The sequence below is a fragment of the Anopheles maculipalpis genome, chromosome 2RL, assembly GCF_943734695.1.
Source record: "Anopheles maculipalpis chromosome 2RL, idAnoMacuDA_375_x, whole genome shotgun sequence".
Lineage (NCBI taxonomy): Eukaryota > Metazoa > Arthropoda > Insecta > Diptera > Culicidae > Anopheles > Anopheles maculipalpis.
In genome coordinates, this window is record NC_064871.1 from 68,065,891 (window position 1) to 68,081,902 (window position 16,012).

General features: G+C 41.5%; 2 protein-coding genes across 3 annotated transcripts in view; one reads left to right on the forward strand and one right to left on the reverse strand.

The window, feature by feature from the left end:
* The window catches only part of LOC126556046 (digestive cysteine proteinase 1), a 283,799-nt gene that overhangs the window by 32,386 nt on the left and 235,401 nt on the right, over nucleotides 1-16,012 (reverse strand). The window lies entirely within an intron of this gene.
* LOC126568786 (uncharacterized) lies at nucleotides 961-14,295 on the forward strand. Its single transcript, XM_050225414.1, has 7 exons — nucleotides 961-2,470; nucleotides 12,092-12,534; nucleotides 12,610-13,219; nucleotides 13,296-13,406; nucleotides 13,473-13,712; nucleotides 13,803-13,908; nucleotides 13,973-14,295. The coding sequence occupies exons 1-7, from the start codon at nucleotides 986-988 to the stop codon at nucleotides 14,293-14,295; spliced, it is 3,318 nt and encodes a 1,105-aa protein (XP_050081371.1). The 5' UTR covers nucleotides 961-985.

Below are 16,012 nucleotides of genomic sequence, written 5' to 3' on the forward strand. Positions count from 1 at the left end.
GCACCTTCATGTCAACGTCCTTTACTTCGGTGCTGTTTTATATCCCTTACCGACCGGCCAGTTTATTATCAGTCTTCCATATTATCGTGCAAGGCGGTGCAGGGGTTATGGAGCTGCTAAATTAATCCTCGGATCAGACACTTTCCATCTTTCAACGCTGGTCGTTGCACATCGGACTGTTTGCTTTGGTCTGCCCACCTAACCCAGCTCTGGTGGTCGATAAATCATTTGCCAAATTTAAACATACCCATCACGTTTCGTATGTTTATTTTGCTCCTAATGGACAGATCCATCTCATTGTGGATGCATCGCTGAGTTCTACGGCGTTGCGCACACACATCACCGTATGCCGGCGATGAGGCCTCGGTCGGCAAGTGCAATTTGGATGACAATAAGCAGATGGTGAAACACCGCTTTTCACGCGTTTTTTAAGTGTGTTTGTGGGTACATTTTCGGAGCATGTTCACCTTTTCGTCGGGTTTATTAGCCTCCATTACAATTCGATCCTCCAATCGAGCCCGATCAGCCGCCCACCAGCCGTGTCAGGAGTGTGAGACGTTGGAAAATAAAAAAGAGCGGATTAGTCAGTAAATAAAAGTGAAATTATTTTTTAATTGATAGCTACTATCGTGCCGCAAACCCAAGGAGAAGACACAGCAAGCAAAGCAGACGTGAATTACGCGCCGAAAATTTAATATAAGAAATCTGAAGCAGGAAGGAAGAGTGTGCCAAAAAGAAAATGTGAAAAGCGGCGGGAGGCCGAGTCATGAGTGAGTGTGTGTGTGTGTGTGTGTCCCCGTCTCCCCCGTCCAAGCTGCTCGAGCGCAGTGAAAACCCGAAACGAGTGGGTGCAGTAGAGTGATAAGCAAAGAAGAAAATGACGCAGTTGTGAAACCGAAGCTTAATCGAACGATAGTGAGTAGTGCAAGTGTTGCAAAAGGATTGCCGCCCCACGCCCGTTATCATATGTGTGGCCGGCGTGAAGATGATGAAAAGAAACTACGATGTGCAGCACGTGGCCGCGGCCACCATGGCCAGCAAGCACGGCAAATCGTCGTCCAATCTGCTGGACAAGCTGACGAAGCGCTACTCGGGCGTGATCGGTACGCGCTTCCTGCGGAAAACGCCCGGCCGGAAGGGTGGCGTCGCGGAACCACTGTCCGATAGCTACGACATGTGCGGGAACCGGTCGGATGACTTCCGGCCCGAGATCGGTGCACCGGTGCTTATCTCCAAGACGATGAAGTTTGACTTCGATACGGACTCGTCGGTGGAACAGCTACCGCTACCGAGCGTGCCAACGATGGAGCATCGGGTACGGTCGGTCGCGACACCGTCTACCTCGGAAGATAGTGAAAACGATGTGTTTGTCGATGCGAACAGTTCGCTGCCCAACTTTGGTGAGATCAAGTTTACGTTCCTGCCGGAAAGCAACAACAACTGTCGAAGCTTTCAGGACGAGAATGTACGGCAGAGTGGTGGTGGACTGCTGGAGAAGAATCGTTCCAAGTCAGCCCACAACCTACACCTACATCACAACCAGAGTGGCGAGATGCGGCTCTCACTTGCGAAAGCACCATCTTTAAATATGTCCGCCAGTCCGGCGAACGGTGCCATCACGCTGTCCGTACCGAACAGTCCTGCGGTGGAGAGTATATACGATTTTCCACGCAGCACGCGATCGGACGGCATCCGGAAGCCGCACGGTGAGTCAACGTATGATCTGACACGCTCGCATCACGTCTTGAACGAGATCAGTCTATCGCTCGTAAGCGACGATAGTCATCTGTACCAAAACCTGCCAAGTCCTGGCGACGCTCGGTACGATGTACCACCGGCCGGATGTCGACGTGATTCGTCCTCTTCGAACAACTCCACGCAGGAGGAGGAGTTTGATCTAAAGTCGGCCAGCTTCCAAAGTCTGACGGATGCTGGACCCGGTGCCAATCAGCTCGCCGTTTCGATGGACGAGCTGGACGAATTGACGCGCCAAATCAATCAGTCCACGGTGGGGCTAGGGTCACCGCTTCCGGACAACGATGAGTACTGCGAGCATCGGAAGCAGCTGCATCCATCCGAGCGTCGCCTGACGCTCATGAAGAATCGCAGCGTGTCCGGGAAGCACTTGATCGACTTTGACCGGCGGAAGGCTAAGATTACGAAGAAGTGGAGCGGCTTCAAGAGCTGGATCGGTGAGGAGCAAGGTCGCATCCGGGAGGTGATGCAAAAACATGCCGCCATGCAGCGGGTTGGCCTAGAGCCGGCCGGGGGTGGCAGTGCTAGTAGTAGGGTGAAGCGCACCAGCAGTGATCTTACTACGAGCGATCAAGATTCTCATCAGGAGGTGCAAGGTACGATCGTAACGACGCCCGAATCGAGCGTAGTGCAACGGGAGCGTACGTTGTCGTCGGAGGACCGGGAAGGTGCACGGACAATGCACCGGAAGAGTGCCAACGCAGAGATACTAGAGGTAATGTTGAGGTGTTAATTCAGGTGACCGTTGCATGCAGTATGTTGCTTTATGCTGTGTTTGATGTTAATAAGTGGATTAAGTGGAATACAATTTCTGGAACAGCCTGATCATTTTTAAAAAATTGCTTTCGTAATTCTTCAAAAATTGATTGCTATCGAAGTTCATACATGTTGATAAAAATGGCACGATAAAGATATTTAGAATATTATCGTTTATCATTCTATCGGGACACTTAATGCCGTGAAATTAAATCGTAAAAGCATGTGCTCATATCTGTCAATGACCATGCATTTTAGGTCAATATTTTTTCTTACTTGCTATGGGAATACTTAAATGTTATGTTATAAGGCCTGATTATCCTTTACAAAAGGAAAAGTCTCTGCACAATCTTGTCAATAAAAACGGAAAATAAATTTGCATTATGAAACCGTTCTTGTGACAGACAAGTTTCGTTCAGCAATTTTTTTCTTTAAATTTTTAAAATCAATCTGTCAAAGTAATGAAACCAACAAAAACAAAGCCAAATGTTCTTCTTGAGAAGATATTTTGTGTTCTACATGATATTTGGATATCACAATGAGTTTTCAAATTATGTGAGCGATGATAGTGATGATGAAAGAACGGAAGTTCTTATTAAAGAACGGAAGTTCTTACTTCATAGTATGTGCCGCCCAAAAACATTTCATTAGAAATGGAACCAAATGAGCAGCAAGATGCCCGATGATATTTTTTTCTCCCGTAGTGGCAAACCTGGCTTTCTGAATTAAAATACTCACATTTTGATTGGAACTGCACAAAGAAACGAGCTGGAAACACACAGGAACGAGTGAGTTTGGCGCCTTTCCGTTTCGAATATCTGACGAAATAGCTGTCAAACTGTTGTTTGACAGAAATATGAGTCTCCGTTTGTGTTAGAGAACACAAATTCTCGACAGTACACTGTCCGACAGTACACTGTCCGACAGTACACTTGTAAGATTGCCTTTCGTTAAGTTTCTTTTCCAACTGACAACACAAACGGTTAATTCGAATCTTCCGTTTTTGACACCTTGTCTTGACAATTTGAATGAATTGTTGATTTGAATTTGAATTTTGCCTATAGTTTATTGGGACAAGTATTTATAATTTACATTTTCTTATACCATTTCCATAGACCCGAAGAATTAAACGTTTTTAAATGACAATTAGAACTTTTCTTATCCTACTATCTCATTTTCTTATATATTCTTATTATATGGTTATCTTCATCCTTATGAGTATGAGGGTAAAATGCTGTTTTGGTCAGAATCGATTCCAGGGCGCTCCAAAAACTACATAATCCATTCCGGATTATAAGTTGAGAATTAAAATTGTAGCCGCAATAGGAATTGGATTCGGAATATGTCTTGGAATTGGTCTCGGAAATATTTCCAGAACCGGTTTCGGGAAAATTTGTAATTTTGTTCTTGTGTTTTGCTGCACATCGTCTTCCCCTGTAATTTAGTTTCCGGTTTTAGTTTTATGATTAGTTGTGGTCGGTTGTAAACATGTTAAACAGACCTAAGAATACTGAAGATTGAGTTTGTTTATCGCTATTCATTGTACCAAGAGCTATCAAATTAACATTTTTATTTGTAATCGCGTATTTTAGGGTTTTTTTAGCCTTCATTAAACCCTTTTATCCCTTTTTTTTTTAAACATCAACCGCTAACAAAAAGTATAAATGTTATTACATTTTGCTAAGGCTCCGAGGCATGGGAATATATCAAACTGTTGATGAAATCGTTGCGAAACTGTCAAAAAATCTCAAAATTGTGATTCATCTTTTTCTCCATTGCCCCGTGGAATGGTGGTACGCGCCAGATTCTCAAAAAGCGATTTCAAAGCGAGGAAATTTCACAAACACTCTCCAAAATCCTGAAATATTGATTTAGAAATCTACCATAGCCTGCAGCCTATATATGAGGTTATTCCCTACTTATTACCATGTTTTGCACAACAATGAGCAAGTTTCACTTTTACTTTACCTCAGAGACTATGGTTTGATGCGGTTTACTTCACTGATCGTATACGAATAAAAATGATTAATAGTCATGCCTATATCCAACCAAATGTAAGCTGTATTGACAATCCCTTTCAGGCATAATTTCTACACTTTTTGCTTAAACAAACTCAAATCAATTAGTGTTGTGGCCGGTGAGTGGCAACCTGCTGCTATTGACCAACGATTAAAGAAGACGATCGGTTTGAAATTCCATTTTGCAACAATTTTCACAAGTCCACCGGGTCGAACGGACCGGTTCGATGGAAGTTTGATAGATCGATCGTTTGATAGGATGATAAATGAATGGTCTGGTACTGCAAAACTCGTTCCAAGAGGTGCATCTTGATCTTGCTGATCAGTGTATGGTGAAAGAAAGATCACTAATTATGAGGATGTGTTGGTAGTGTTCGTGATGGGTATGAAAATATGTCAATCGTTTCTTACTTTGGAGTTTCGTTTTGCTCTGATTATTTATACATCGATGATAGGATGATAAGTTATTCTGTAAACTTAGCGAATGCTTTGTAGGTTTCAATCAAGTACCACAGCTCTCCATATAGTAGCGTCATCTATTGCGGACTAGCTTTTGCACGATCCGGCTTAGTTGTTAATCCAGTAAGTTAAGTATCCCTTTTGACAAAATCGATGTAAATTCGCCAACTAAGGCACTACTAAGGCTACTTTGTCTTGTCAAAACCCTTAATAGTATCTTCCTTAGATAAGATTTTTTCCTTATTCTGTAAAATGACAAAAAACTATAGCTCATACAGCAATGTCTTCGGATTAAGTTCTTACCACCTCTACTGCTCCTCCCAAAATTTCGTAACACTTCATGCTTGGCCACGAAAAAAAAGAAAGTTTTTTTTTTTGCTTAATCCATCAACACACCAGAAAACCTGCAAAACATCTCGGCCCACGGTCGTCCTTGAATCCGATACGGCTTTATGGGTGCTCGCTTACTGGTTTTTTTTTGCTTCTTTCCGCGTTTCGAAACCAATCACCATTTAGTGAAGCGCCGGCTAAATGTTGTTGGAGCGCACACTATCAGGAAAGTTGTCTCGCGAGCGCACGAGCGTACACCCGATCGCGCGACAACTTTCGATCCAGTTGTCGCGCCATTTGGGTATGGTCCTGAAATGGAACGGGGAAGCGAGAATAGCGAAGCGCAGATCAAGGTCATAAAGCGATGGTGCAGCCGGTTTCCCGGTTTGTTGCGAGTCGTTTTTATTCCGCTACACCTAGTGAAACGCGGAGGACTTAGGTGCGGTGAAATTCGTTCTGGCCTATATTAAACTTCTTACTTTAGGGTGGGGTGCTTAGCAGTGAACAGATTGTTGACTTTATTCCCAACGCATCTTGTTTGCAATATTTTGGGATTTGCGAGATAGTGCTTAGAATACAAATGTGCCAGTTTAATGCCGAATGGCACCTGTTGGAACATTTGTACCTCGATTAAATGCGATGCACCAAGAACGTGTTTCAAGGACGTTTGTGAAGAAAACTCGAATGAATGCTACAAGGATGAAGCTATGGTTGAGAAGCAGTGAAATATTTATTTATTTTCATTTGCATAAGTGCAGCTATAAATAAGCAAGTTGAAGGCTTGAAAATGGATCTTCAAACTTCTTTTGCGCAGATAATGCAATTATGAAACATTAAACTTAAAGACTTAAAGACTTAATAATGAACAAGTCAATACTGAACAAACAATAGTAGTCAAGAGTAAATATTAACATTGTGAAAGCTAAGTATATCCAAGCAATACGGCCAGGCCGTCTTTTATGAATAAAAAAAAAATAATAAAAAAGCTAAGTATATCCAATATATCAAGTAATAAATTAAATAATCCATACTTAAACAACGACTTCAAAACAACGCTGAAATTAAAAATTATGTAAGAAAAAAGTATAAAATAATTTGAAGAGAATTTACTTCAAGTAAAGGAAGTCAGAAAAACTCTCGACGCTTTAGAGCCAAAGAAGTCATTCTTGCGTTACCAAAACAAAAGCCTTTTTTTATTTACAATAGTAGATTTATAGCTAGCTTATATAAATGTACATATGTCCTTTTAGTTTAGTACATATGATTATGTATAATGGGCTCGATAACTATCCTCTCCACATTGTTATTATTGGTTTCACTAAAACAGTCTTGCAATTTTACACTTTATATATTTTGATACCTTTCCAATTGAGGAGTATTTTTAATGGTATGGAAAAGATAATAAAAAACCCTTCATTTTTATATTTATAAATTTTATACCTGACCACTAAGCTTAAGAATTGGACCTGATACTATATTAAGTGCGGAGAAAATCAAAAAAATTATTAAAGCAAACCATATTAGCCCTATTTTCAATCCTATATCCAATCATAATTCCCATCGTAATATGCCAATTGCGTTAGGCAGTTATTATAATATTTCAAGCATAAATTGTCTATATAAACTTACTTAAACAGGGAAATTTGTACTCTCGCGCTGTACCACATTCGTATGCTGAAGAACTATTTTATACTGTGATAATGTAAATTACAGTCTATTTGCTAACATTTCTACATCTTTTTGAGTCTGATTTGTTTAAGTTTCTCTATATATTCCATTTTTCTTTGCCACATTTTTCATTTATTTCACACATTTTGTTACCACAAAAACGAACCTTTGCCAAATACGACAGGTTTTTATTGAATCTCACATTAACCGGTTTAATAATTCATTATACGTTTTATTGTACAAGTTGAAAAGAATAAAACGAGCTTGAAATGCTGTTTTGCTCATTCGTGTCGGAAAGCGAATTGAATCAGAACCGCTATGTTAATAGGTTTTTCCGCATTTGTGTTCCATCTCCTCATATTAAGCATCACGAAGAAAGCTTAATTCGTTGACAACATTTTATAATAACAGATGCTGCTTTTCGAAAGGGTATAATTTATCACGAGATACTCTTTTTTACCTTCCCAATCGAATAACTGTGGTTGTTCGGTTCCGTTTTCTTGATGGTTTCGAGCGTAATTTTTTAAACTTATTTTTAGAAAAGGTAAAAAGGTTTTTATGCGGTGTGTTGATAACTTCAAAATGGATCGTAAATTTTCCTTTAAGCACCGTGATCAACCATATTCCAAATTGAGTCATGAAACTTTAAACCATTCGGTTTCGAACTCGATCGCAACCGTAACCAAATCGAGCGATCGAGTTTCAATCTAATTTGTTTATCCCGTGCTACCGTCTAACGATGGCAATTTGTTTTCCGTCTCGTAAACGGACATGAAGGTCTGTGTGTGGACACGTGCCTTTGCTTATCTTAAAGATCACCAGCCTTTTGGAACTTGAATATCGAACGTTCAGCAGAGATAACTTAGATATTTGTTCGCTTGAAGTTCCTGTGTGGTTATGTGCATGTTTGTTTGGGTCGTAATTGGTGGGGTGGTCCACGCGGTAACAATATCATGTTGGGAGTAGTAAACGGATAATTTGTTAACCACTGGAACTGGTGGCATCAAGAGTCCGAGTTATCGATTAGTACGATTATTTATCGATAGTTAATGGGTGGCTTTGGATGCAAGCTTAAATATCTTCAATAATGTGTGTGTTGTGTGTTTTTTTATTAATCTTGTTTATCCGGAGATATTTTTAAAAATTCATCATCGATCGATAGTCGAAATTCGAATTCAGGAATGAGTTTATAAGAAAATCTACTACCGTGGATAGCCGAAATTAAATCACTGATATGCTTACTAGTAGGCTCACCGTTGGCATAGTGATAGCGACATCGACACGAAGAACATCCGGTTCAAACCTCATCCAAAGGGTGCTCTGTCTACCCAATTACTTCTTCTTTAAGTAAAGGCCGTCCAGGCTTGTAATTTTTTCAGCAAAATAAGAATTATTATTCTTCTTATCTTAACGACCTGCTAAGGTGACGCCGGACATCGAATGGCTTACTAGCCTTATTTATACCGCATAGTTGGATACTCAGTCCTCACTACGCACATTGGTACAAAGGCGGGTATTGAGAGTTTTATATTTTGGCAGAAATTTTCGAACAAATTACAATGTTAGAAAGCCAAAAAAAAAAAAAAGAAATAAAAACACCAAATATTATACACTTCCATTCATAATCAAACTAAATATCGCTCACTGAACTCGAAAAAAGTATCAATGTGGGAAATTTTAATTGTAAAAAAATGTAATGTTAGGTTTGCATTCATTTTAAAATATAAAAATATAAAATTTAACTTTCATAGTCATGTAAATACTTTTTTTGCAGAAGTTTTCTGTTGTTGGTATCATAACTCACTATAAATATAACATATTATAAGTGTTCTGTGGAAAACCGACGATGTAGTCGCCTTACCACCGTCCCAAAAGAAGGATTATTAGAATTAATAAACATAATAGATTAGGATTAATAATGTTAAATGACTTCTCTTCCTCATTATCATTGATATATTTAATTCCCGCCTTGCTAATTGAATTCTTCTTCTTAGATAATATTTTTATAGATTTACTTTTTCTTCACCAGTCGCCAATGCATTGCTGTACGCGAAATTCACACATTGCTCCCATTAATCTCTCCTTCGCATCGCAGCGCCACTAATTAACTCGTGGCACCGAACGTTTTCATCGCGATTTCGCATTTCTCAATCTTTATCGTCAGCAAACGAGGAAGTTGCACACGGAGAGACACGCCTGCAAACACCGGAAGTACGCTCGATCGGTTCGAATCGTCAGTAACTCGCTACACATTTTTCCATCCCAGCACGATCGATCGTGAAGGGAATTATTATTCTTATTGCTATATGTATTTTGCTATTGATCAAATCAATCGGCTCTGTGTCGATACGCGTCAGGAATGTGAATGAGACCTCACCCAAACTTGTCGCGGTTGCGAGAAGTATAGGAAGTCCAAAAATTTGATTTCGAAACGAATGCGGGATGCGAAAGTATCGTCCCGTAATTAAACGTTCGATGACGCTTTTCCTTTTGGTGAGCAACGTGCTCCACTCCACGTGGGGATGCTAGTACAATTTATGCCAGCACATTTACAATCCATCATCGCTCGTCTGACGAGGAGGTTTGTAATTGATTGTGATAAAACAAACAGCTTCTGCCGCACAAATCTCTCGGTCTCGGTGAAACGTGTTTGAACGCATTCCCGCACTTGCTGGAGCAGCAGGAAGTGAGTTTAATGAAATCGACCGATCGGCGACGAGAAGTGATCACTTCTTCTGAGTGCGTCGTTCATCGCGGTACATCGTGCGATGTGGTTCGAAAAGTTGCAGTTGCAAAACATCCACTGCCACTGCTACTTTCCTTTGCAGTTGCATTTCTTGATCGTTTCCTGATTTAAAAAAAAAACACACTACATCAATTTATCTGTTGTTGATGCGTTAGTAAAACCTGACCAGTCCTTGTCCTAACCATTATGAAAAGGTATGCTTTTTTTTGGTAGCAACTATTCAAGCAAGTACGGTCGAGAAGATTAGATTGCATCGCCAACGTCACCCTCAATGTGCAAACGCTTCAAGCAAGGGGTGAAACAGACCTGCTAATATGCCGCTTATTAATAGACATAAACATCCCTGTCGTGTGTACACAGATAAACAACCGTATGCGCAAAAAAAAAGAACCGAACTGCACTGCGGGTCACTTCCACATGATTGCTGGGAAATACGATGTACCTCACCAGTTGTGGTACTCTTCCACCGAACCGGAAACACCTGTTAATGGGAAAACATTGTCCAATTGCCATCAGCAGCTTTATATTGGCCAGTGTGGTTGTCCAAACGGGGCTTGTTTGTTTGTTTGTAGAGCCGTACAGCCGAGGTTTAGCTTGTATGTACGTGGGGGTGCATTTGCTGTACGCCGCTGATGGGGTTTGCTGTCGGTGACAGTATGATTGTCCACTCAGGAGTCATCGTCATCACTTCGCTAATACTGTGCGCTACGTTTTTTGTCTGCCATCTGGACGATGGTCCAATGGGTACCGGTTGCGATTGAACGGATCGATCGGGAAGGAAGTGTAAATCCATTCAAGAGTTGCATAACTAGCAACTAGGTTATCGAACTATGCGATTTGATTGTTTTGGACGACTTGAAGTTATGGAGCAATAATTGAATCGATTGGTTCACCTCTTATGCTGATAGTAATCCGTTTGCAACTACAATTTAGTAGAAAATATTTTTCATCATCCCAGCCTTGCCTTCAGCACGAAGGGAGATCAGCTTTATATTAGGGAGATAAGATCCTCTAGGTCAAGCAAATGGGATAACTCGTTGACATAATGGAGATCAGTTGGAAGTCCTCTCGATCGACCGCACGATCATTGTCAATAAGTTCAGTAGCGCTGTTAACTGTACTGTTAAGTGATAATCAAATGGATGGCATCATCTCAGATATAGATAGCATATTTTATAAAACAACGTCTATATTGTTCAGGTTCTTCAGATTCGAGATTTTTTTTTTTTTTTTATTTTGGTAGCACAACGTAGTCGAAATGCTACGAAATATAGACAAAATATATACAACTAGACACCGGATCGGTTCGCTGACAGAATCCGTCTGACAGAGCTCCCCTTCCTGCTAGACCAAGTCCTGGACAACCGTGCTTCAGTAGTTAAGAACCTAGGTATATGGCTAGACAATGACATTGACTCCTGGGCTTCTTGGGCTTGGAAAACCCTTGGTACCATACGACATATCGCCCGTGATTTCTCCAACCCATTGTGTTTAAAAGCGCTCTTCTGTTCGTTGGTCAGGTCTTTGCTACAGTATTGCACTGTAACCTGGCGTCGTATGGCTCTGATCTTTCACCAGGTTATAGAGTTCTTAGTTTTCACAGAGTCCTTGTTGGACCCTCTTTCACTCTGCCTTACTATCTAGGTGTCAACTGCTTGGATTTGAAATTCTAGAGACTCGAAGACTTCATCCATCCATTTATCCTCTGTCGCTACTGTGCTCCATCCCTTTTATGTTCTAAACCATACCCTTCGTATCCGTACTTCCTTTATCATTTCTAGACTTCGTACTTCAGTTGGTCGCAATGATCCTCTGCTGCGTACATTGTTCTCCTTTAACTCCTTGTCTCACTTGTTAGATTTCCACCTCACATCTGTTGTACGATCCTCTCTTTAATCTCTAGACGCTTCCCAAAACCATCTTGGCCCAGCTCTGTTCATAATAATAAGTTAGAATTAAGATCAAATCTAGAGCCACTAGGCAGACGTTCATGTATAAATAAATGAAATAAAATCAAGGAAAGCCAGTAATGGCAGGTCAAGAGCTTTCGATGTTATAGAGAAAAAGAAGCAAGTAACCATGTTTTACAAAAATATATAAATTTTATTTAACGATACCGTAAAAGACAAACGACTAAAAAATATCTATTAAAAAAGGAGAACAAACTATAAACTACAAAAGATAGTAGCAGAATGTTAGAAATGTTTCTTCTATTTTGTTAACATTTTTACATTTCATTCGGCCATAAGGCATAAGAAGTATTTACAAAGATTCTATTTTGGGCCAGTAACAGAAAAACATCAGATAAACTATTATTAAACTTTATCTCTTTCCTTTTTTACTAAATGTCTACTTGCAGGGACAAAATGGCTTTGAAGAAGTACGCCGATTCGTCAAGCAGGGCGGTGACTTTGGAAAGGATCTGGTCGCAATACTGCACGAGCGGACCGAGATTGAACAGCTGTACGCCAAATCGCTCTCAAAGATTGCCAACAAACTGAACAAAGCCTGCCGCGATCTACCGGGCACGATAGCCGACTCGTGGCGATCCGTATCGACCGAGCTGGAGGGACGGAGCGAGGTACACCGACAGTTCTCCAACTCGCTGGCGGAGGAAGTTGTGAAACCGCTGAAAGCAGTGATCGAGAATCAACACAAGGCACGCAAAACGATCGAAACCAACGTGGACAAATCGGCTCGCATCCTGGCAGAATGGAGGACGGCGGAGATAAAGGCGAAGAAAAATTCACATGCAGCGGCACGGGAGAATGAAAAGCTACAGGATGCAATGCTCGATGTGAAGTGAGTAATATACATTGCGAGACTTACATCAGAAATGTTGTTATTAACGTATTAACGCTTTCCAAATATTACCAGACTTCAACGAACTCCCTCAATCGGACTGCTGCACAAGACCACCGACAAGGAGGTGAAAGTGTCGGAAAAAGATAGCAACAAGCTCGAGGGCAAAAGAAAGAAGGCTGAAGAAGCGGTTAAGAAGGCGGACGTAGAATATTACACCCTCTGCATTCGAGCGGAAAGGGCCCGAGTCGACTGGGAAATGTCCGTACTGCGTGGTTCCTCTATGCTGCAAACGCTCGAAAGTCAACGATTGGCACAGTTTAAAACGTACGTCACCGATTACCTCAAACTGTCGGCCGAGATGAGCCCACTGTTGACGAAAACGATCGACCGGCTCAGTCCGCAGGTCGCCATGTGCAGCGTGGCCAAAGATCTGGACGTCCTTAAGAACATCCGACGAGCGACGGAAGGACCAAGCGAACAGCTGCTGCCCGATTTCTACTGTGAACACACCACCCTGGCCATGAACCGCGAACGAAGAAAACAATCGCTCGTGAAGTTGCTGCAGCTGATCCGCCAAGATCTGGACCGCGAGCGACGATCGCGCAACGGACTGAAAGGATTCTCCCAGACGCTGGACAAAAACGGCGAAAGCAATCAGAATATTGCCGATAAGCTCTATCATGTAAGTTTTATCGAATTGGAAGTGGAAATTATGAATCGAAATGATCGTTAAAATTGAAAATATCCTTTTTTTTTAGATACGGTCGATGCTCACATACCTGGAAGGTGCGCGTTATAAGCTACAATCAGCGTTACTAGAACTTGATCACAAGCCTCGCTCCAGTCATCCTCTTGCACAACATATTCAGGTAAGGTTGAGCCCTCATTCTCAAGTACACCAGATCTTAACTGTTTCCCCCCTTTGACGTTTGTAGATCACCCGCGATCGTACCGGCTTACAGACAAGCGTGTTAAAGGTCCCCTTGTGGCTAAAGCATGAACAGGACGATCCAGAGGGTAATCTAGAATCTGCAACCACCAACGGCCAAACTACAGTTCTCAGTTCAGACGACAGTTCCGATCAAGGATGTTTGGATATTAAAAACGATACGCTCATCAAACACATTGTGCACAAATACGCTCGGAACGGGTGCAATGGAGACGAAGGACATTACGTGAGTAGAATTAGCTTCTGGATAATGTCTCGATTAGGAATCGTTATTTAAACTATAACTCTTTTTTATTTAACTCTTTTTATTCTACAGACGACAGGCAAGGCTGGTAAGTCAGCTCTTCAGGACGATCATCACGGTCCGGCCTGGGATCGAGGCGTTGCCGATGGAGTCTCCAATCAACCCGATTCCGATTTTGGTACTTTAAACCTCAAACTATTCTTTCACAAAGCTTCCACTAATCAGCCTCTATTCCATTTTAGATGAATTTTCTTCCCAAGATGAAGACGAAGAACGGTGCTCGGTAGCACCGAAGCAGCTACTAGAAAACGGTCACCACACTACGGCACTAACAAACGGTGGTCCAACAAACATTGACCACCCGGACGGTATCGCCAACCAGCCAGTCATACTTGGACGCTGCCGGGCACTATTTAACTACACACCAAAGCTTTATGACGAGCTGGAACTGCAGCCCGGCGACATACTCGAGGTGCACATTAAGCAGGAGGACGGCTGGTGGCTCGGTGCACTCCGCGGACAGATTGGCATCTTTCCGGCAACGTATGTTGAGGAAATACCGTGACAGCGGCTCTGCCCGTTTGTATATAGCTCGAGCCCAATTTGTATAGAACAGAGAAATGAAACGGAGAGGTAGCGACGACACGCATCATTGATTTTAACGAAGACAGATACTGTAAAAAAAAGAAGCAAAGAGACAATAGCTAATCTTACCAGCGTCGAATGCAATCTCTCCTTATTAGGAATCTGCAGTTTAAGGTGTTGCGTCCTCGGGTAGGCGAGTGACGAACAGACAACTTAAACTATCGAATCGCGCCAGCGGAAAAGCGGATGTAAATAAGTGTAAAAGTAGGGAAGAAATGTTTGGTGATACGATGATGATATACGCCAAAACAACACATCATCGAACGCACACAGTAGTATCGAGAGATGGTATATCAAAGTAAATGAGTGGAATGAGTAATAAAGCGAGTAAATCAAATTATTTAAATTAAGGCAGATGTATATCGTTACAAGTTGATAATATCATGTCGTTCTAGGAGGGCACTTGGCTGTACGAAAATATTGTTCTACTCATTGATTAAGTGATTCCCTATGATCCTCGGATGAGATCTATATCGATCTATCGATAGGATGCAGAGATTAGTAGCGGCGGATTTAGCCCTCCTGAGGCCTTGAAGCGATGAGGAGGCAGCTATCAAGGGACTTTCCATCAGATCCGCCAGCATTTACAAAAAAAAAAACATTTCGTTTCGGGCTTCAGCTCGGGGCCCCTTTCGAGGTGGAGGCAAAACGCAGCCACTCTGTCCGGTTGTAGCAAGATCCTTCTATGGAAACTAGTGATGATTAGGTTTGTTCTATTTGAGTTGTGAAAAATCAGGTCCAATCTATTCCACTACGTCATGTCAGAAAGTCTTGTAAGTCAATCGAGGGCTGGCGTGACCTAGCAGGTCGTTATGCCGAGATTAAGAAATCAGATGAATATTCATTAACAAAATCGCTTTAACAACCACTACTAAGGGATTTTTCAATACAAATTTTTCTTTTCTTTTTTGTGAAACTTGTGGGCCTCTCAAAGAATGGAAGGTTTTTATGTTTGTTGAAATAGGATTGCTCCGTTCCGAAAAAATGGAATCTTCCTGTTACTAGTAGAGATCCTTGGCGATTATTCCTCTGCTCTGTATCGTTACTAAGACAGATGTCGGATCCTAGATCTCACGCTAGTTTTAATTTGTTGCTGCACTTCATCTAGAATTGCATCTTTAGATTCTCGATTGTTGCCATTCTTAAAAAGCACTATTTAATTTTATCTACGTAATTAGATCAGATTATGTTAGAATTACTAGTGCCAGTGGAGGATGTTCGTGGATCGGGGACTATAGTTTAAAAATAGAACATGGAATTAACTATTAATTTTACCAATTATAGTGCCGGACAGACTTACCTCCTACACCTTCCAACGTGTCCTTCTTTCCACATATATAATCCGGCTTTCTTTCTATGCGAACAAAACAAGCAAAGCAACCTCATCTCCCATCGAGCTAGTTGGTAAGATTTTAAAACGATTTACTTCTACCACGATAAAGCATGAAAGTACAGAGTGAATACGTGAATATATGCCTAGAAATAGAGCGGCATCTAGTAGAAATGTTTAGCAGTAATACGGGATATACGGTTTTGCGGCTTGCTAGCACCAATACGAATAATCACAACATCGCCGACTAAGCGACTGCAGCTTACCTATGAAGCGGTACGGTTAAAGACAAACTTTAGACACTCCG

What these genes read in the sequence shown, in the direction of transcription:
- LOC126568786 (XM_050225414.1), top strand. Translation starts at nt 986, where the DNA reads ATGATGAAAAGAAACTACGATGTGCAGCACGTGGCCGCGGCCACCATG. An exon ending in CTCTTGCACAACATATTCAG is followed by an intron (nt 13,407 to 13,472) that starts GTAAGGTTGAGC and finishes TGACGTTTGTAG; the next exon opens with ATCACCCGCGATCGTACCGG. An exon ending in TCAACCCGATTCCGATTTTG is followed by an intron (nt 13,909 to 13,972) that starts GTACTTTAAACC and finishes ATTCCATTTTAG; the next exon opens with ATGAATTTTCTTCCCAAGAT.